A 22,556-nucleotide genomic window follows, 5' to 3' on the forward strand; every position below is an offset into this window, starting at 1 on the left:
AAGATTAAGGAACTATCGAAACGGTTTGGCAAGTGAGGAACCATCTTTTGATAGTTCCCCAAGTGAAATATATAAAATCAGCTTGTATACTATGACGAAAGTATAGCTAGAATTTCTCATGGTTTAAGGGTGTCTGAAAAAGGTAGGAACCAAGCTAAGTGTCTGGAAATGAACGACGTAGTTTCCAATATTATTACGAATAAAATATATAAAAACTGACCTTTATACTACAACGAATTTTAGGTGCTATTTTGTGTATACCTTTACCACCTGGTACCTGCCAAAGCCACCACTATCCAAATTTAATAGTCTGGGTTCGTTATTACCTGTGTTGGGGGCAGAGCTGTGTAATGATTGAATCAATTCTGTGCATTCTCATTTTTTTCGTTTCAAAAATGTGATTGTTTGATTTAAAAAATTTAACAACCACTCTTGAGATTGGTTACAAATTGTAAACACAAAATATGTAGTGTGTTATGGAATGGTTGACACCCATTCACATAGAGAATGTGAATGCAAAAAGAGAACTCATTCATGTATGATTGGACGTTTATGGGAATGCAATCTGTCAATATCATTCAGTACTAATACTATTTGTTGTATCAGGGTTGAAATTTTTGTACTCAAAATGTGAAACCAGAAGATTTGGTGCTATAATATTTTTCTAAGTCTTTGGCCGAACTTCTGCTCAAACTTGAGGCATGAGTTCTGATTTTATAAGAAGAGTTTTCAACGCATAAATATACTCGAAGGTTTGCCATTGCGTGCCGAAGGACGACTGCTATTTTGGGTTATGATCTGACCAGGTATTTAACCATGGTCCTATGGAGTGGAAGTACGCACATGTAATCACTCTACTACGGCGGCCGCCGTAAGTACATGCTATACATATCGTCGTTTAAAGTACAAAACCGCGTATCAAAAAATGCAAAACCGCGTAATTGCATAAATTATTTTCTATAGAGTAAAGTCACCCATATTTCAAAATGGTTATCTTTTTTATAAAGCAAACGTATTTCTGGCTAGTATATTTCAGGACGAATGGATAAGAATTGAGCCAAGAGCTTTTGTGAGCAAATCCAATTTTTGGCAGCCAATGTCAGTCACACGGTTTTGCAGAATGACGATACGCGGTTTTGTACTTTAAACGACGATATATATGTACACATATTAGATTATTTATTCTCAAAATGCATGAAAACTATAGTATGCTTGCAAACAATTAATAACATTTTGTGATAAACAGTTTTACAAATGTATTTGCACTTCAAATTTGTATTTTAATAAAGTATTAATTAAATAAATTATTATTGTAAATTATTATTTTAATAAATAGATATAAAGATATTTATACTTGGCAACTCTTGGACTTTTCTTCATTTGTAACAAATGACAGATGTATACAAAATAAAAAAATAATTGTATTTTTCAAATTTAAAGCAAACGGGCGTTCTTTACAAAAAAATGTAGTTAGGGATCGAATTGCGCATATTTTTTTTACAATATCAAGTGCCCACAAGAAGTGTTAAGCCCATAAATAGCTTAAAAAACGCTTTCGAAAATTCGAAACGAGAGTGAAGTGCAGTGTTCAATTGTGATCGAAATTGCAGGCAAAATTTGTGCGTATGTAATTAATGTTTTACTTATTTGAAGAAATGTTGCCCCTTGTCATTAAAAATAAGCAAACCAAGACCCCCGCGTCCCAGTGGTTACATAATACTTGAATAGTCCCTTAATTAACATGTGTTTGTTTTGAGAACGCACGGCCAGTTAAACAGGCATGTCTGAATCGATTTCCTTCATCATTCTTAGCTATTTGATGTGCATTTTTATTGTTATGTGTTGCAAACAGACATTTTAGGAACTAAATGGGTTCTAATCTATGTACTCAAGCGCACTTATTTTTAACAGTTTCCAGTTTATGTAATATTAATCAAAACAGCTTTTATTTATTTTATGTATTATGTGATTTCTGGAAGCGTTGAATACAAAAAAGGGCTGTGACTGGGTTTATGTAATTTGAAATTGTGTTGATGATTACTAATAATAATAGAAAGGCGCTTACATATCGACACAACTAAAAATTTCATATATTTCAGTAGAGCCAATTAAAGATTTTTTGTTTCGTAATTTAGCAATAATATGTCTTGGAACGTAATTATTCCGGATTATATGCAGTCATACTGAAAGCTTTCAAATTATGTATTTTTCTAAACCTGAAATTTTGAATTGCGCCGTTATTGCAGAGGACCATCGACATATGTTAGTGTTTGGCCCAGCTACTCCTCCGATTGTGGCATGCGCCTTGATGTTGTCGCACAAAGGGAACGGACCTACAGTTTTATGCCGACTCCTGCCGGGGGCCGACCACTATTACAAAAAAATGTTCTTTTTTTGTTGGCCAGAACTGGGCTCGGACGCTCACCCTGCGGAATGGTAGTGCGCACTTCTAACCACTACACCACAGCGATCGCCTAATTAATTTTAATCATTAATCGCGATTAACCATTTATTCGTTAATTTTTAGTCATTCATAGACTAACATTTTGTCGACAATACTCGCATAAGATAGTCCCAAATTTTCAAAAAAGAGAAAAGTGATTTTCTTCAAAACTTTTGAATGACGTCTTGACTGAACTTACTAATTCGGAATTTCTACTATTACTTATAGAGTAGGCTATTCATAAAGTCTGGGTAATGAAATAAAAATTTTTCTATTTTAAGTTCCATAAATATAAGGAGACTTTTATTGTTTAATTTATTTTTTGCACATAAACTTGTATCTTGAACTTCTTTTTCCAAAAAGTGAGGATGTCAAAATTTCAATAGATATCGGATGTACGGTAATTTTCCAAAGAGATCTCCTAATGGATAAGTTCATGAAAATTGTTCCAAACGAAAACTTAAAATTGATAAAAAAAAATAATAACTAAATTTAACTAATTTATATTAGAGGTTTGAAGTTTATCCCACTGTAAGTATGAAATCTTCAGCTATGTGTTTCCATTGTCACTTTATCGTAGCCATATCAACAGCCTGACAATTAAGAAGATTGTGACGTTTCATGCTACCATACGCAATATCTTAAATCCTTCAAATTTTATTATTAACCTTTTGTTTGTTAAAAACATTTTCTTCTTAGATTCGAAACTTGATCAAGCAAAATTGCCTTTGTTTTTGACTAAGAGATGCTCAATAAGCTCAGAATTGTAGTTCTCATTTGCATACATAACAATAAATTATTAATTTTTGTTTCACACCAACTCCAATATTGAATAGTAAAATATATTTTAATCTTACCCAAATAAACAACGATTTAGTTCAATCGTCAACCACATATAGAGTATAGGGTGGTAATGTGTTAAAGTTTTAAAGTTTTTAAACGTAAAATGACGGCTAATACCTTTTTAAGCGTTTTGTAATTTAACCAAAACTCATTAGCATCCACTCAAGCAAGGAATTATTTACTTTTCAACATGCATTAGCAGGGTGCACTTCTATTTTGTTTACAATTTGGTTGTCAAACACACTACATCGGATCTTTTGACACATTTACCAGAATTTACCACCAGGTAGCTTCTGACAAAGAGATGACCTTACTTACTATCTTATTTGTCCTCTCAGTTGCCAGAAAACCATGTACGATTTCCGGTAAAATCTGGAAATTCTGCTAAAAAATGTTAATTTCGGACTCATGCGGGTTTACAACTAAATAATATTGGGAATACTTTTGAGGGGTTTGAAGAGGGTTGCGACCTGTTTGAAACTAAATTTATTTATAATAATCATATTTTGGCCTTGACACTTTTGCTAAGTTTTGGCCGAGCTTCTCCTCCGATTTGTAGCGTGCGCCTTTGCTGTCACACAAATGGGAGAGACCTACAAACTTACGCCGACGCCGAACGGCGATACAATTTTTATGATGAGCTATTTTTTTATTAAAGACACTAAGATTTTTAAAATATTTTCACTAAAATTTTATCAACCTAAATGTAAAGCTTATGCGAAGTAGTTATCTAATTTAATGTAAATTTTAAACATTTTCAAGATAAAACATGAATTATATTTAAAACGTAAATGTTAATACAACTGTTTTATATATAATCCCAAACATATGATATAAAATCCCCTCTACCAAAAAACTTAAATTGGGTAACGCCGGTTTGAATTTTTACAATTGAGCAATTGTCAAAAATCTTCATTTTTATCAAAAAGTTATTTACCAGGGTGGCTTTGAACTAATGATTGGTACTGAGTTAAAGAATGCACACACATAAAAGATTGCAGCCTTTTCAATACTCATTCAGTGTTAAACCTTTTTTTGATTGGGCATTGGTTTTTTCAATCTTGCTATGAATATGTTGATGTGTGAATTCATAACTGCTTTGAGAGAATGGAAAATTCCAAAATTTTAAACCTCAATCCTAAGCGAAGAATAAGTAATGAAAACTGGATAGAAAAAAATTGTTGATTTAAAATTGAAAATGATTTCACACTTACACAGCTCTGGTTGGGGGCATACATAGATAAGCTTTCTGCCTTTATAAAATAACGAAGGTCTGGCCGTCGCTGGCTCTTGGACTAATAGCTACAACCTACTTCACGTCTTGTTTTCGGTGTATTTAATGACTTTTTTTGTAGCACCTTGTAATCCCCTCTCTATCTATACAAGTAATTTTTAACCAAAAAATAAAGCCGACTTCAGTTCTCATATAAAAAAATATAAATATATATACATATATATATTATCCAATGATGGGATCTAAACCAGATTAGTATGGGACCACCTCTGAGACACTACCTTTTCTTTCTATATCTATACAAGTAGTTTTTAAGCAAAAAAAACCGACTTCAATTCTCATATAAAAAAATATATATATTTACGTATATATATACATACTGAATCGACAATCCGTTCTCGAGATACGTACTTCGTAATTTAGTTTTACCGCATCGGAAAGGTAGTGTCTCAGAGGAGGTCCCATACTAATCTGGTTTAGATCCGATCATTGGATTATCAAATATGAACAATTTTATTAAGTCAAAACCCAATATGTGGCGATTTCGGTTATATTTTTCTATATATGTGTTGGTAAAGGGAAGAAAAATGTATCGGCTAGGGAGCGCTGCAGTCGAGTTATCTATACTATATACATATATACATATATTTTGAAAACCGTTTTTTTTTTATTCGCAAACCTCGAGAAAGGCTTCCCGTTTTTTCCTAATTTCGGATACCTTCTGCAGACTTCCCAAGGATGGTTATAGGCTAAAGGAAATTTCTATACATAAAGGGGGCGTGACCCCTACCATACCAATCGAATACTCATGGAGAAAAGTGGGACTATTTGAAAAGGGGGCGTTGTGTGTGTTTGAGGGGGTCTCTGGATAGTTTCAGCTTACAATATGAACCTCCAGGTTGAGCTGGAGTCGAGTTATTACTAAAAATTCGTATTTATGATGCAATTTGGCTCCTATTCGGGATATGTATATGTATAAAAAGAACCGCCAGGTGCCGCCGGAGTCGAGTTATTACCAAAAAAACGCCCAGTGAAAATAAGTGTCGTGAATGCCCGATTACGTCGGCCTGCTGAACCACAGAGTATGCCGACTGGCCCAATGGATGTGATTCACCAATATTTCTATGCATTGAAACTTCATTCGGAGGCACCAGAATTGAGTTTTTCAGGAGTCAATCTCAAATGACCCATGATAGGTCATTTACGATATTTCGTCGGAAATAAGTCTATGTATATTAGATTTCTGTAGACAAATGATACTCCCCATTTAATTGCTATCAGCTACACTAAAAGGTTTCAAGGAAGGACTCACCATCGAAGCGGATCATTGTTGCCGCCAGGTAGTGAAGAGGAAAAACTTCTTCAAATTTTATTTCGTTATTCGATTAACCATGCTATGAAACGCCAGATCATTGGGGAAATTCCAGGAATTATTTCACGGACTTAACAATTTCGTTAGGTTATTTAAAACGGCCTTGGAATATGCCTTCCGACGACCTCCAAACCATAATATTAGCAGATAAATCGTAAACGCGAATTGTTGGTGAACATGTTGGACCAAAATGTTTCAATAAAAAATAATAATTTTGGGCGGGACGAATTTCGCCGGGTCTGCTAGTCTTATATATAAAAATAAGTGTTTTAGCTTATAACTTGAGAACGGCTTCACCGAATTCAGCCAAATTTATATAGCATACTCGGGGCCATGATGCAGATGGTTTATGTGAAGTTTGTCCAAATTTGGAAAAGGGGGCGTGGCACCTCTATTTTATATATAAAAATAAGGGCACGTTTTTGGTGTGACCTCATAACTTGAGAACGGCTTCACCGAATTTAACCAAATTTATTTATGCGGCATATTCCGGTTTTTATGCAGATGGTTTATGTGAAGTTTGTCCAAATTCGGAAAAGGAGGCGTGGCACTACCCATACTAACTAAAATTTTCATGTTGTATATCTCTTGAAATATCTGTGGCAGAGTACTGGAAAATGGTATAGATAAATGAAATGATAAGAAAAATTACTGTTGGAAATACTTTTAGGAGGTTGCCACCTATTTAGAAATTTGAACTCGGTTAAATTGATGAAATAAATAAAATATTGCATTGTGGGTATCAAACTAAAGATTTTTAGGAAGGATTATAGTCGAAAGTATTTCTGAGGAGGCCTGCCACCTGTTTCAAATTTTTTTCTCAAACTAAAGATTTTTTGGAAGGCTTATAGTCGGAAGTATTTTTGAAGAGGGTTGCCACTTGTTTCAAAATATTTTTTCAATTAAATTGATAAAAACATTAAGTATTGTAATTTATATGTATGGGTATTAAACTAAGAGGTTTGAGGAAGATATCTGTAGCAAATATTTTTGGAAACGTTGGCGCCTATTGGAAAATTTGAACTCAGTTAAATTGATAAAATAAATGAAATATTGCAATGCGGGTATCAAACTAAGGAGTTTAAAGAAGGCTTACAGTCGAAAATATTTTTAAGCAGGGTTGCCCCTGTTAGAAAACTTAACTCAACTTAATTGATAAAATAAATGATTTATTGCAACAAAGATATTGAATTACAGAGGTTTGAGAAAGATAACTGCTGGAAATATTTTTAGGAATTGCCACCTTTTTGAAAATTTTAGCTCAGTTAAATTGCTATATACATAAAATATTGGAATTTGGGTACCTAATTTTATATTTTTAAGAAGGCTTACAGCCGAAAATAGGTTTGAGGAGGGTTGCCACCTGCTTGAATATTTAACTAAATTTAATTGATAAAATAAGTCACATATTACAATAAACGTATAATTTTAAAAGGTTTAAGGAAGATGACTATTGAAAATACTTTTGAAGAGGGTGGCCATCTATGTATTTTAAAATTTAATTTAGTTAAAGTGATTAAATAAATGAAATATTGCAATATGGGTATCAAATTAAAGAGTTTGAAAAAGATTTACAGTCGAAAATATTTTTAATGAGGGTTGCCACCTGTTTGTAAATTTAACTCAATAAATTGATAAAGTAACTGAAATATTACAATATGGGTACAAAACGAAAGGTATTTCAGAAATATTTGGAAATATTTTCAAAAGGATTGTCATCTATTTAAAAGTAAAGACTAAAAATATTTAAACTAAATGAAAAATTACATAATTGGTTCCAAACGAATAGTGTTTGGAAAAGCTTTACTTGAGATCTTTTTTAAATCTCTCCGCTTATCCAAAAGCCGAACAGTTTAAATGAAGAAAGAGTTTACAACACCTTATCAAACGAAGTGATCATATTATCAACGAAGAGTTGGTATACAAATTACGCAATGAAAACAATTAAAAAAAGGCTACTCGTACAAAAGAAAAAATAATAAAAACTGTAACGTAAAAATGTACCATGAAAGCTGTTTAAAAAATCCTTAATAAATATTTAAATTGTTGTCACCATTCCCTAACATTATAAAACAGTTAACTTTTAATCATAAACAATATAATTTGGGGTCGCCATAGCCTACTACGTATATTGCGAGTAAAGATTATGTGTCTGCTTGAGCGTTGAGTTTTTTCGACTTTAAATGTCTAACAACCGCACTCAGAAACGATCATTAAATTAGCTCTAACGGGCACTTACAGCCGCACTCAGAGTCGTTTAATGATAACTTAAGGTGTTCCTTAGTAATGATTTGAAAAAATTCCCTCAGTCAGTTAATGATTCGTTAACGGCATTTAATGAACATCAAAGTTAAGTAAAGAAAAACCTTTACTTAACTCTTTAACGAATGATTTTGAAGTTTTTGTTTGTTTCCAATAAATTCCAATTTCGATAACGTTGGATAACAGTGGCAATGGCCCAGTGAGCAGAGGACTTTCGTGCCATTCGAAAGATCCGAGTTCAATCCTCGGCAACGGATTTTTATTTTTTTTTTAATAAACATTTTTAAACATTTTAAGTTTTATTGTTTAAAAAATAAATATTTTTTAATTTATGTAATGTTTAGAAACTTTTGTAATTAAGCTTTTTTAATTTTCACATTTTTTTGGTTTTTCTTGTTTTAAAAAAATATTTTTTTAATTTTGTTTAGTTTTTAGAAAACGTATTGTTAACGATAAATAGAATAACGCCACCTTCCTCGTTAGCAGATCTTTCAATTATTTAGTCATCTAAAATACCGAAGAAAGCTTTCAAGATAGTTGCCGAAATATAGACTTTTGGCTTTCGAAGGACCGAGATGAGTTGAAAGACAGATGCCAGAATTGGCCTGTTAATGGTTTTTTTTTTTTTATATGAAATAAAAAAAAGTTTCCGTTTTAAAACAATAAATTCTACAAATCAAAAGAAAACTAGATTAAAAAAGAAAAAAACTAAATAAAATTAGTTTTTTTAAATTTAACAAGAAAATAAAATAAATAAAAAAAGGAAAAGAAAATTTTCCTACCCTAGGACTGGAACTCGAATCTCTCGAATGGCACGACATTGCTCTGCACACTGGGCCATTGCCACTGTTACAGCAACGTTATCGAAATTGAAATTAAAAAAAGTTAAGTAAAGGTTTTTGTTTACTTAACTTTAATGTTCTTCTGCATCAAAGCAACTGTCAAAAATTTCCGGCAGTAAAAAGTTACGAATTGGCACAGCATAAATGTACAATTTTCTCACCATAGTAAAAAGTTTTTTCACCATAGAACTTTTCTACTGATAGGCACGGGCCCTAAGGGTAAAACCAGCCCTGCTTACCATGTAACGGTAGTTTTCGGAAAGGTGAAAAAACTATATTTAATACGAGCGCCGGGTATTTAATGTTCAGCTTCGCCCAAACTTAAGACTTTTTTACTTGTTTGTTACTAAATTTACTTTTAAGTGAGTTGGGTCAAATGACCCCTGTCTGTCTTGCAAGTTAAGGGTTAGTAAAAATGCAGCACAATGCATTTCCAGTATTAAACCATATTTCCAAAATAATGTAAGTTTGACGACTTCCTTAATCCAGCTAATTGCCGCAATGGATTGCTGGGTCAAGCTTTGATGGGCTGAAGGCATCTCAGAAAACTTTTCAAGAATGCCTTATTTTAGAATTGGGCTTAGAAACTTCCTATCTCAGCTGCCGATGCAAAAACGCCCTATCGCAACATATTTTCAGTTGAGATAGGGCGGTTTTGAACCAAATTTTGAAGGTAGAGCGTTTTTCAATAAAATTCAGAAATAAGGCGTTCTTGAAAAGTTTTCGGAGAAAGGGCGTTTCCGAACCGGCTGCCGAGACAGGTCGATATTCCACTCAGCCGTCAATATACATACATGTGTATTACAGTTGAAATCATTCAAGTCAAGCTTCCAATCGAAATAAAACGCTGATAAGTGCATAGTTAATACATCACATTTATTATTTACATCGTTCATCATGTTCATGATTTGCGTTTGAACGTTTAAAAATTACTTTTTAATTTGATTACTATAATCATCGATTTGTGTTTCAGTTGTTTTTTGTTTTATAATTGCAATTTCAGTTGTCGTCAATAGCTGAAATAAAATCGAAAAACAAAAAGTCTTGCATAAAAGCGCAAAAAGTTCATTTTTTAATATGTATGTATGTATATTATTTAAAACGAATTCTTAGGCGCCAATGTATGCCGTTGAACTCTACGCTGCTTTGCTCTGGATCGTCTGGAAGTACTCATATGCGTGGATTTCATTACTTCGCTTAACGCATCTACATACAATAGCTTTTGTATATGTGTGTATTTACGTGTCGTTAGCCGTTAAATATAAGCAATTTACGCACATATGTACATACCTCGTGCCTTATATTTTTTTTCACTTGAGTCAAATGTTTTTGTATGATCCCGATTGCCAGCTCGTGTGAGTGATGTTGAAATCGTTAAAACTTTCAGATATCCTTAAATGCGTTGTGGATAAGCCACAAACACATACAAAAGAAAAATAATTGTTTTTTTTTTTTTAATCTATGTTTAGTTTTTATAGTGTATTTCAAAGTATGTATGTATGTATAGAACTCGCATTGTAGTTTTAATTACATGTACAATCTTTTACTGCAGCTTTTGTATTTTCAAATTTTTTAATATGCATTTTTAAAATATGACAAAGTTTCTTTTCAATATGGAATATGTTTTAATATTAGTTTTAAATCAGGGCTGCGACAACTCATTAGCACGCCATTCTATGAATGACCGACGGGCTGTCATACCCACACAACAGCGCAACTGAAGCAGCTTAATTCATTTGACATTTTGACGTTTTACTTAAATTGACAATTTAAGACTTTAATGGTAGATTTAACATGAACAATACGCGCTCATGTGTTTTTAAATGTTATGTATATTTATGTTAGGACATGTATTGCAATATGTTGTCGGCTGTGCAGTTTTGTTAGAATGGACATTACATCCGCACATCGGGCGACAGTGAAAACGAAAGACATTTCCTTTACCACCAACCATTCGCCGTCGTTGTTGTAGCAGTATTGCTCGGCACATTGGCGCCACCAGCACTACCGCTGCCATTACCATTACTACCACCGCCATTTCCATTCATATGGCCACCACATTGCTCATCTGCTGATGTTGATATTTGTAACGTACTGATATTCTGCACAAAACTGTCCATTGCCGCTTCGTCTAGGTATGGTGAAGCGGATTGCGCATGTGGGCTATGTGAACTCTTTTTGATTAGCAGCTCGTTCAGGTCAAGTATTGCCTTTTGCTGTTGTTGCTGCTGCTGCTGTTGATTCTCGTATTCATAATTGTAACGCTGATAGGATTCAACATCGGACTCAGTGCCAGCACTGCCTGCGTCGAGCTCATTCAAATTAACAAGATTGTTAGATGCAAAGATGCTACCAGCGTCTGAAAAAAGAAAAAAAAACATTGTGAGATATTTTATCATGAAATATTATTCATCACTTAAATTTCGATATGAAGGTATATTGTTGTCCACAAAATAATAGGAGTTCGAACCGGCTGTCATGGGCACGTTTCTTGGGCCTACCATTAGTTAAGCTTGACGACAACGATTGAACAACGCTACAACAAACATCAAGGAGTACGATATTTTTACCAGTTTTCACTATTTTTCTTTTGTTTGCTTATGTTTATTTTATGTTTATTAATTTTTATGAAACTGTAGCATTAAGGTTTTCTTTACTAGTTAAGATTTTACCTTATGGCTAGCTTTATTCACAAAATGATACTGCTGCTTTTGTACGTTTAATAGTAGTTGTCGAGATCTCTTCTGTTGGGAAATAAGCCGGTTTTAATCTGTCTATCGAAACGGTGACTGGTGTAGATCCTACTAGGATTGTGTATGTCTTTGGGTTTCTCTTCACGACCAGATATGGACCATCGTACGGTGCCTTCAGTGGCGAGCGGATTGTGTCATCTCGAAGGAAAACGTGACTACAGAAACGCAAGTCCGTCGGGACGAATATTGGAGTTTTTCTATGCTGCGATGTTCTCGTTGGTTTAATTTGTTCAAAATATTGCCGTAATCCTTGTATAAACGTGTGTACATCTGCGGATGGGTCATTAACGTCGTCGAGGATCAAACTAGGCAAACGAATCGTTTGTCCGTAAAGCATTTCTGCTACCGATGCTCCCAGATCTTACTTTACTGCTGTTCTTAGACCAAGGAGTACTATGGGTAAAACGTCAATCCAATTGAAGTTAGCCTCGTGGCATTTCAAAGCGGCCTTTAAGAGCCGATGCCACTACAACAACAACAACAACCCGATGCCATCGCTCAACCAATCCGTTCGTTTCCCGTTCAAACTTCTTCTTATTTGGCGCTGTAACCACCTAAGCGATTTTGGCCGAGTTCAACAAAGCACGCCAGTCGTTTCTTTTCTGTGCCAGCTGACGCCAATTGGAAATGCCAAGTGAAGCCAAGTCCTTCTCCACTTGGTCTCTCCATCGCAGTGGGGGCGACCCTCTTCCTCTGCTACCACCGCCGTTTTTCGAGTTCAATACTTTCAGAGCTGGAGCGTCGGAGTCGATTCGAACGACATGGCCAAGCCAGCGGAGTCTTCTTCTTTTTTGGCGCTGTAACCACCAAAGCGATTTTGGTCGAGTTCAACAAAGCACGCCAGTCGTTTCTCTTCTGTGCCAACTGACGCCAATTGGAAATGCCAAGTGAAGCCAAGTCCTGCTCCACTTGGTCTTTCCATCGCAGTGGGGGCCTCCCTCTTCCTCTGCTACCACTAGCGAGTTCCGAGTTGAATACTTTCAGAGCTGGAGCGTCGGTGTCCATTCGAACAACATGGCAAAGCGAGCGGAGCCGCTGTATTTTAATTCGCTACACGCTACATTCCATGTCGTTGTAAAGCTCATGACTTATAGAGTGTGGTTTTCGTACGTCGAGAGAGGACTTTACTCCTGAATTGCCTACTCAGTCCAAGGTTCACTTATTGGCAAGAGTGATTCTGCGTTGGATTTCCACGCTGACATTATTATCGGTGTTAATGCATGTTTCCAAGTAAACGAAATTCTCTACTTTCTCGAAATTGTAACTGTCAACAGTGACGTGGATGCCAAGGCGCGAATGTGCTGGCTGTTTGTTTGATGACAGGAGATACTTCGTCTTGTCCTCGTTTACCACCAGACCCATTCACTTTGCTTCCTTATCCAACTTGGGAAAGGCAGAACAGACTTCGCGTTTTTTGTTACCGATGATATCGATCTCATCGGTATAAGCCAGCAATTGCAGGCTCTTGTAGTAAATTGCTCCTGAGCGGTTCAGTTCTGCAGTTCTTATTATCTTCTCCAACATCAGATTAAAGATGTCACATGAAAGAGAGTCGCCCTGTCTGAAGCGCCGTTTCGTGGCGAACGGCTCGGAGGGGTCTTCCCAATTCTGTCGGAGCTGGTGGTATTGCTCAACGTTATTTTACACAACCGTATCAGTTTACCGGGGATGCCTAATTCAGACATAGCGGCGTATAGGTAACTCCTTTTGGTGCTCTCCTTTGGTGCTGTTAAAGTCGACAAATAGGTGGTGAGTGTCGATCCTTTTCTCGCGGGTCTTTTCCAAGATTTGGCGTATTGTGAATACCTGGTCTATGGTGGGTTTTTCATGCCTAAAGCCACACTGATAAGGCCCAATCAGTTCATTGACGAGGGGCTTCAATCTTTCATACAATACGCTCGATAAGACCTTGTAGTTGGCGCGAATGGCGGGGTCACCTTTCTTGTGGATTGGGCAGAGCACACTTAAATTCCAGCCGTCTGGCATGCGTTCTTCTGACCATATTCTGCATAAGAGTTGATGCATGCACCTTATCAACTCCTCACCACCGTACTTGAATAGCTCTCAGCTCCCGCAGCTTTGTTGTTTTTCAGCCGCGTTATTGCTTTTCGTACCTCGCCATGGTCAGGCGAAGGAACATGGACTCCTTCATCATCGACTGGGGCTCTCGTTCTTCTTCTTCACAACTTTCCGTGCTGCTACCATTCAGTAGGGTGGAAAAATGTCCCCTCCATAATTTAAGTACGTTCTGAACATCGGTAACTAGGTCGCCATTGTTGTTTTTACAGGAGTACGCCCTGGTCTTGAAACCTTCGGTAAGTCGCCTAACTCTGGTAAAATTTTCGGGCATTCTTCCTGTCGGCCAGCATTTCAAGCTCTTCGCACTCACGTATTTCGGGCTCTCTCTTCTTATTGCGGCAAATACGTCTCGCTTACCTCTTCAGACCCCTATAGCGGTCCCACATAGCGCGCATTGCGCCCGATCGCAGCGTGGCCCTGCCAGCGGCATCTTTTTTCTCTGCAGCTTTCCGACACTCCTCATCGTACCAGTTGTTTTTTCGGGCTCGCTGAAATCCGACTACTTCTTCGGCGGCGGTACTTAACGAGCGGGAAATGTGGTTCCACTGCTCGCATATGTCGGTTTGTCGAAGAGTGCTCTCTGAGAGCAGGTGTGAGAGTCGAGTAGCGAATGCATTGGCTGTCTGTTGTGATTGCAGCTTTTCGACGTTAAGATTTCCTTGAATACTCGGGCGTACATTTTTTGCTGCACAGAGGCGGGAGCATATATTGGCTGCAACAAGATAGTGGTCCGAGTCGATGTTTGGGCCTCGGAGTGTACGTACGCCCAAAACACTGGAAGCATGCCTTCCGTCTATCATAACATGGTCGATTTTGTTTCTCGTTTTTCGATTCGGAGTTAGAATCTTTTTATGCTTGAACCTTGTACTGCATACTACCATGTTTCGGGCCCCGGCGAAATCGATCAGCCTCAATCCGTTGTCGGACGTTTCGTCGTGGAAGCTGAAGTTTCCGACGGTGGTTCCAAAGATCCCTTCTTTGCTCATCCTGACATTGAAGTCGACAAGCACGATTTTGATATCGTGGCGGGGGCAGCACTCGTACGTGCGCTCCAAGCGCTCAAAGAAAATATCCTTGGATACCTCATCCTTCTCTTCCGTTGGGGCATGGGCGCAGATGAGCGAGATGTTGAAGAATCTCGCTTTGATGCGGATTATGGCTAGACGCGCGTCCACCACGGTGAACGACAGTACTCAGCGACAGAGTCTCTCTCCCACCACAAATCCAACTCCCCAGACATTGCTGGCCTTGCCCCGTCCAACGTATTTCTTGGATGGCGGTAATGTCAGCTTTTGTTCTTACGAGGACATTAACCAGCCGGATAGAGGCTTCCTTAACCATTAAGAGTCCGGACATTCCAGGTGCATGCCCTCAAATCGTAGTCCTTTAACTGTTTGCCGTAGTCCGAGACATTGTTTCGCTTCTTCACTGGAAGGGGTTTTTACGTGGCGGGTCCCAAACCCAGCGCACAAGATTACAATTACAGTAATTGTAATTATGAAAATTGCGATTACGAACACTTTAATTGTAATCCTTCGGGTCGGCGTAAAACTGTAGTTCCCCCTTTGTGTGAAAACATCAAGGCGGACATTTAATCAAAATCAAACTTTATTTTGAATACTGGGACCACGAGTCCCAGTGTATAATATTAAAACAATTTCGAACAAATATGCGAGTTTTAGTGTATAAATATCAATATAAGCTCTAAGCAAAACTAAATTCTCGATTACTGTAATCGTAATCATGCAATTGTAATCCTAAAAATTAACATTTTTGACTACTGTAATAGTAATCATAATTTTCATCATTACAATTACCATAATTGTAATCTTAAAATTTTTAGGATTACGATTACTATAATCATAATAATGAAAAGTGCAATGAAGCATGTCATAATTACAATAACCATAATCCTAATGCTGAAAATTTTCGGCATTACAATTACAGTAATCGTAGTCCTAAGTAATCAAAATGTAATCGTAATCATAAAGTGTCCAGCTCTGGCATTGATATAGTAGATTTACGAGCAAACTTTATATTCCATCTATGTTTCCCACATTTTCTTTCATACAAAGTATGCTCAACAAAACAAAATTATAATAATGCCAAAATCAACGGTATTTTGTAGCCTCTTGAAACTTGCACACTTTATTATACAAAAATTGAATGGGCTATAAAACTATATACAAACATACCAAACTTTTTTCTAAAAATTCTGGATAAAAAGTTTGACATTTTGATGAGATTTTATACAAATTTGAAATTTGGATTTATATGTTTTTTTGTTAGCTATATTTTTATAAAAAATGGTATTAAAGTAAATAAAAAATAAGTAAGTGCGGCTGGGCCACACTGGAGAAGTGAAACTTACGTTACCTATCTATTTTGTCTCATAACCAATGCTTTTGCTTAAGGTTTCTTTTTTCTATCTAGATCCCTACCTCTACCATTTATTCGGTTTAATAACATTCATGTCATTCTGTTTTTCCATTATCTCCATTTTTAATCTTTATACTCTATCGATACCAAAATAGATAAATATCGATAACAAAATAGATAAATATCGATAGCAAAATCGATACATATCGATAACAAAACCGATAAATATCGGTCAGAAAATCGATAAATATCGATAACAAAATCGATAAATATCGATAAAAAATATCACTAACAAAATAGTTAAAATTATCGATTATTATATCGATAGGTTCCGAAAATATCGACTATTTTATCGATAAGTCTCTAAAATCCCAAAATAGTTCCCAGATGGAGTCTCTGTGTACTTCTCTATATCCTTTCCCTTTTAATTACCTTTATTTTAATCTTTCTTCCCCTATCTTCATCTTTACTTTTATCGGTATCCTCATCCCCATCTTTGTTTTTACTATTATCTTTATCATTTTCTTGATCTAAATATTCCCCTTCACTTTTGCCCTTATATATATAAGTAAAGTGTTTAAATTTACCTTGGTCTTAATTTTTGCCTTTACCTTTACGCATCTTTGTTTTTGTTTTTATTTTTACCTTTGCTTTTATCCTTTTCTTTATCTATTGAGTGTCTGTGTCTCTATCTACATCCTTTTATCTATAATTACCTTAATTTAAATCTTTCTTCCTCTATCTTCATCTCTACTTTCTCTTTATCTTCTTTTATATTTATCTTTGTTTTTGCTTTTATGTGTACATATCATTTTCTACATCTACATATTACCCTTCACCTTTGCCCTTATATGTATAAGTGTTTAAATTTGCCTTGGTCTTCATTTTTGCCTTTGTCTTTACGAACCTTTGCTTTTGGTTTTATTTTTACCTTTGCCTCTATCCTTTTCTTTATCTATGTACGTAGTCACCTTTACTTTCATTCTTGTATGGGTCTTTTTCTAAGTTTTATTCTTTAAACTTTTATTAACAATTTTTTGTTAAATTAATACCATGTGCATGCACACAAGAAGCGCTTGTTTCCGACCCAACCATTTCCGTTGCATCATTGCCGTTGCACCATTTCCGTGTGCAGTTTCACTTCAAAAATAAAAATATCTCAAACTGATCAACGTATTACCGGCTTAATTAGTTGAGCTCAAGGGTATATTTCAGTATTGAAAGTAATTGTATGTAAGCATATTAGATCCTCGTTTATTCTCTTCGAAGTAGACTAGACAACATAAGAACCTGAATCTATCTTTTTGCATGATAATATTCTGAGATTACCAAGAACATACATAGGCATGTACATATGTAATTTTCCATTTTAAATCACTACTGAAACTATTTTTCTTAAGTTAATTTACAGCTACAAAGTTACTTACCACTACCGAAATCAGCCAAAGTCTCATTGTAATTAGCCACGACATTCGGATGATATTTAGCCTGCTGTTCGCTCAATGCGCTCTGTGTAAGCGATGATGATGTTGCGCAATGTTCGTATATATTCGTAGTCGTTGACGTCGGTCTACTGCGGTAGACCGGCGTAATTTCCACACGATGTGCCACCGGTGATGTTGTATTTCGTGTAAAATTCGAGTCGTTTATATTATGAATGGACACCTAATGTAACAAATAACAATTTTTTAAGTTTAAAGTATTGATTCGATAAATGTGTTAAATTCATTCTCAATCACCTCACTGCTTAGATTTTGCCCAGGTATTAAATTCTTCAAGAATGATGCGTCATCATAACGTATAACACCCGTATTAGTTATACCATCCAAATATGAATTATAACCGGTTATGGTGGGTGGCGGTGAGTCCTCACCACAATTATGATGATGTAGGCAGTCAGCACCGCCATCAAAGAGCGAACCAGTATTGCTGGAATGAGCACCTGGTGTTGATATTTGACTGCTATTACTTTGTGCTGCTGGTGGGAAAACGTCTACAAAACCGTTATAATAGCTAGACTGCTGGTATTTCTCTTGCAGTGAGGCAGTAGTTAAACAGCTACCAGTACCTGCACCGCCACCACCAACGGAAGCACCAACCCCAACACCGCTATTACCGGCATTGGTAACACAACCATTTCCTGCACTGCCGAGGTAAGTTGCCGCCGCTGCTGCCACTGTAATTAGGAATTGAAATAAATAAATTATGTACATCTTATAATTTTTAAGTGTAGTCACACATGGCAATGTAAGAAGTTTCGAAAAGTCTATCGCACTGATATATTTTGGAAAATAGTCGCCCAAGCCCCCAGCCAATGCATGCAAAGTGACCTTGGAGGTAGTGTTTTATTTTTGAAAAGCGAACATTCGAAAAATAATTTTTGGCTGTTCACATGGTGATTGCAGAATACTTCAGGATTTTGCATGAACGGTAGTTTGGATGAACAAATTCTGCAGATGTTTGACAAAAAAGAGTTAAACAAAATAAAAACAAAAGAAACCACATTTCTCTTTTTAATGCTAAACATATTCAATTGCATACTTGGGAAAGTGGATCCTAATCCTGTAATGGCCCTGAGCACATTTTTATTATTTGACAGTTTTACTAGTTGGTACCACAAGTGTTTTGGTACATGGTGGCAAAGTAAAAACGGGTGAACATTTCCAAAACTTTTTTCTACTTGTTTTATAACCCAATGGCTACAGATTGTGGAACACCATATTCGAAATGGCCGCCATTTGCCTTCCAGCAGCTATGAAGTCGGCTTGGCAACTCATCGATTGCAGTACGTATCTCATACTACGGGAAATTTTCCACGGCTCGCACAAGCGCGCTTCGAAGACCCAGCACTTGACTGTCGAGTAGTGCAAGCCATAGCGCCTTTGGAATGGATCATTATTTTTAAACCAATCGATCGAGGTCTGGGTACCAGATGGCCAATCATCTGTGAAAAATAAGTTCGCAACATGGTCAGGTTGAACGTACGTTGTGACGAAAAGCATACACCCTATCGTTCAGTTTATTTTGAACGATTCTTCCGCAGTGAAAATTTAATCATCAGTAAACAGAATTTATTTGGGACCGTTTGTTTTAACACTTCTGAAAGTAAGTGCCCGGTATATCTTATATGCGCTGAGTCTCAAGTCAGATGCTGTCCTTGTTGATATTCATTTCCCCGGAAGTGATTTTCTGCTTGCACAGCGGAGTTCGATGAATTCGATTTTTCTTTGGCGTTCGCAAAGTGCGTGCACAGCCAGATGGTTTCCACTGTATCCTAGTATAATTTCACTGTACGTTGCACAAAATTTCGATTGATTTTCAGCGGCCACATCATCCCAAATATTTCGCATTTTGCGCAGCTGCAGTTTTGCAGACCAATTACGACGGCACGATTTTCGAGCGAACCCCATTCTATTATTGCAAACAACTTACATAAAAATTGTAAAAGCGGGAATTTCGCGTAAATGTCAATTTTCAAATAGCCGTTAACTTAAAGAGTGTGCCCAGCCGACAGAGAAACGTACCGTATATTCTTCGTATCCGGAAACGTACAGAAAATTAAGCTTTTGTAGGTGCCGGGTTCGAATACCGTCAGACTCAGTAAAAAGATTCGTTTTTTTGTTAAATATTTTCGAACTATGAAAAAGCATCTGTAACGTGCAGAAGGAAAGCGTATTGAACGAAAAATTTCAGAAAAAACAACAAGCATTTTCGGTACTTTCCTGTACATACATTTCTGCAACACAATTTAGTGGGAAAAAGGATCGTCTAAGTATCCGAAAATGGAATCGGTAAACGGACAAAAATCCGCATTTCATCTACTTTTCATTTCTTTTTCGGATTTTTTTTTCTGCTTGGATATGTTCGCTGTACTAAAACGTTTGCAAGTAGAGTTCCACCGATTCCAATTATTTTCAGATAGTGATGCCGATTAATCGGCTTATAGGCAAAGAATCGGCCGATACCGATACGATAAACAACCACAAAGAAATGTATTAATTCATGAACAAACGAATATAAATAAGAACAAAACAAATGTAAACAAATAAGGGGCCATTCAAGTATTACATAAGCAGAGTTGAAGGGCCTTTTAGTTCCTGAAATTATCTACGGGGTTGTTGCATAAATAAAGTAATGTTGTAAACAAATTAACAATAAAGCTCTCGGCGTCAATTACCAAAAAAAAGAAATGCTCATGTACTCACAATTTTCTGCTCCCGGCATTCCAGGATTTTGCAGCTCCTGACCTACGAACGAAGGCCACTGCGGCGTGCTCTCTTTACATTTCTGCTTTTGCTGTTGTGCGTTCTTTATTTCACTACCAATGGCAGATATGCATTTTGGTTGTGGCGACGGTCGTGCAATTACAGCTGCGTCACCGGTCAAGCCGCCACCACTACCAGTTAAAGATGTGCTGCCCCCGTGCTCGTCTATGCTGGTACAACTAATACTGATGGTGTTATGTGTGTTGCCAATTGTACTGGCACCGACACTGCCGGCCGACGAAGACGAGGAGCCTGGCGCATTACCGCTGCTTGCATTCGAGCTGGTATTCGAGAAATATGAAAAGGCCGATGAGGACGATGTGCTACTGCCGTCTCCATTGTGGTTTGTCGCAATCACTTGATTGGTAGCGTTTTGTTGTTGCTGCAGTTGATTTGCTCTAACAGCCTCGGCGGCAGCTTCTTGTGGCGTATAATAGCTTACATTACCGAATTGCCGATAACCACCCAAGGCTAGACCACTCGTAACTGCTTGATGAAGCGCCGGGTTCCGTATTGTGAACATGCCATTCTCATTCTTGATTATGGCAGCTGGCTGATCCATCGGTATAGGTGCTGCTAGCGGTAAACCGCCTGTAGGACGACCTATAAAATGGATAAACATGTGTTTACAGCACTGTTCTAAAAATTATACTCCAAACTGAAAACTCAATAGTTAAGCTTAAGCACATGGTTTGCACATAAATTTGTTTCAAAATAATAAACTGATAAAGAACCCTGCAAACCAAAGTTCCCGAAATCTTAACGAAATCTTTAGGAGTATCTGATTTATGTAACGATTTTTTTCCGAATCTTCAAAGAAAATTATATGAAGTGGTTGACACGAACTCGTAAAGAAATTTCTGTACGAAAAATAAAGAAAATTCTGAAAAAAGTCTGCAAGAAATTCTTCACTTAGCAGCATTATTTTCATTTCTTCACCGATTTTCTTCCGAAATTTCGTAAAAGAATGGCAGTGTGCGTAATTTATTTCATTTTAGAAAATTCGGAAAAAAATCGGATGGGATCTTTCCGAATTCGTTAAAATTTCTTTACGATTCAGAATACTCTGAAAAAATGGTTTGCAGGGTATTTTCGTTGCTTCACAGATTTTCCTCCGAAATTTCGTAAAAGAATGGAAGTGTGCGTAATTTATTTAATTTTAGAAAATTCGGCAAAAAATCGAATTAAATCTTAACGAATTCTTTAAAATTTCTTTACAATGCAGAATACTCTGAAAAAATGGTTTGCAGGGTATATACATATCTAATATTGTATTTTCCCTGCAAACCATTTTTTTCAGAGTATTCTGCATTGTAAAGAAATTAAAAAAAATTCGATAAGATTTAATTCGATTTTTTTCCGAATTTTCTAAAATGAAATAAATTACGCACACTTCCATTCTTTTACGAAATTTCGGAAGAAAATCTGTGAAGCAACGAAAATAATGCTGCTATGTGAAGAATATCTTTCAGAATTTTTCCAGAATTTTCTTTATTTTTCGTACAGAAATTTCTTTACGAGTTCGTGTCAACCACTTCATATAATTTTCTTTGAAAATTCGTAAAAAAATCGTTACAGAAATGAGATACTCCTAACGATTTCCTTAAGATTTCGGGAACTTTGGTTTGCAGGGTTGTACCAACAAATCCGGCTTGCGTTGATGCACTGCAAAATTCAAATATTTGTTTTGGTATAGTAAAGTACTGTTTGGCGGCCACCACAGCCGAGTGAATTTGTGACAAACCTCATATACCTAATTCATCTGCTATTTAAGTTGTGTTTTCGTATCCTCCAGCAAAAAATATCCAGTAACTAGTCAGTAACGAAATTTCGGAGAGTAAGCCAATATTTACACCCAATGAGTGAAATATGCAAGAAAGTACGAAAACGCAAAACCAGCAAGAAGTTGCTAGTTTTATGAACGGCTGATTAATTTGTTATTTTACGATGCAATTTTCTTAGAAAACTAGTATTTTCCATCTTATATATTTAAATAGGTTTATTTTGTCAATTACAACTCTAAAAGCACCACAAACAATTATTTTGTTAATGTGAATTACATTAAGCATCATGCCATCAGCTGT

General features: G+C 36.3%; 1 protein-coding gene across 1 annotated transcript in view; it reads right to left on the bottom strand.

Annotated features, from left to right (window-relative positions):
• Positions 1–9,851: 9,851 nt before the first annotated feature.
• The window catches only part of LOC118737812, a gene marked incomplete in the record, with an annotated part of 45,679 nt that continues 32,974 nt past the window's right edge, over positions 9,852–22,556 (bottom strand). Inside the window, 4 exon segments of the mRNA XM_036468583.1 lie at positions 9,852–11,355; positions 17,635–17,872; positions 17,947–18,383; positions 20,413–21,075. Of these exon segments, the coding sequence (XP_036324476.1) occupies positions 10,937–11,355; positions 17,635–17,872; positions 17,947–18,383; positions 20,413–21,075 (1,757 nt within the window).

The sequence above is a fragment of the Rhagoletis pomonella genome, unplaced genomic scaffold (assembly GCF_013731165.1).
Source record: "Rhagoletis pomonella isolate Grant_MI unplaced genomic scaffold, Rhpom_1.0 Rhpom_scaffold_00004, whole genome shotgun sequence".
NCBI lineage: Eukaryota > Metazoa > Arthropoda > Insecta > Diptera > Tephritidae > Rhagoletis > Rhagoletis pomonella.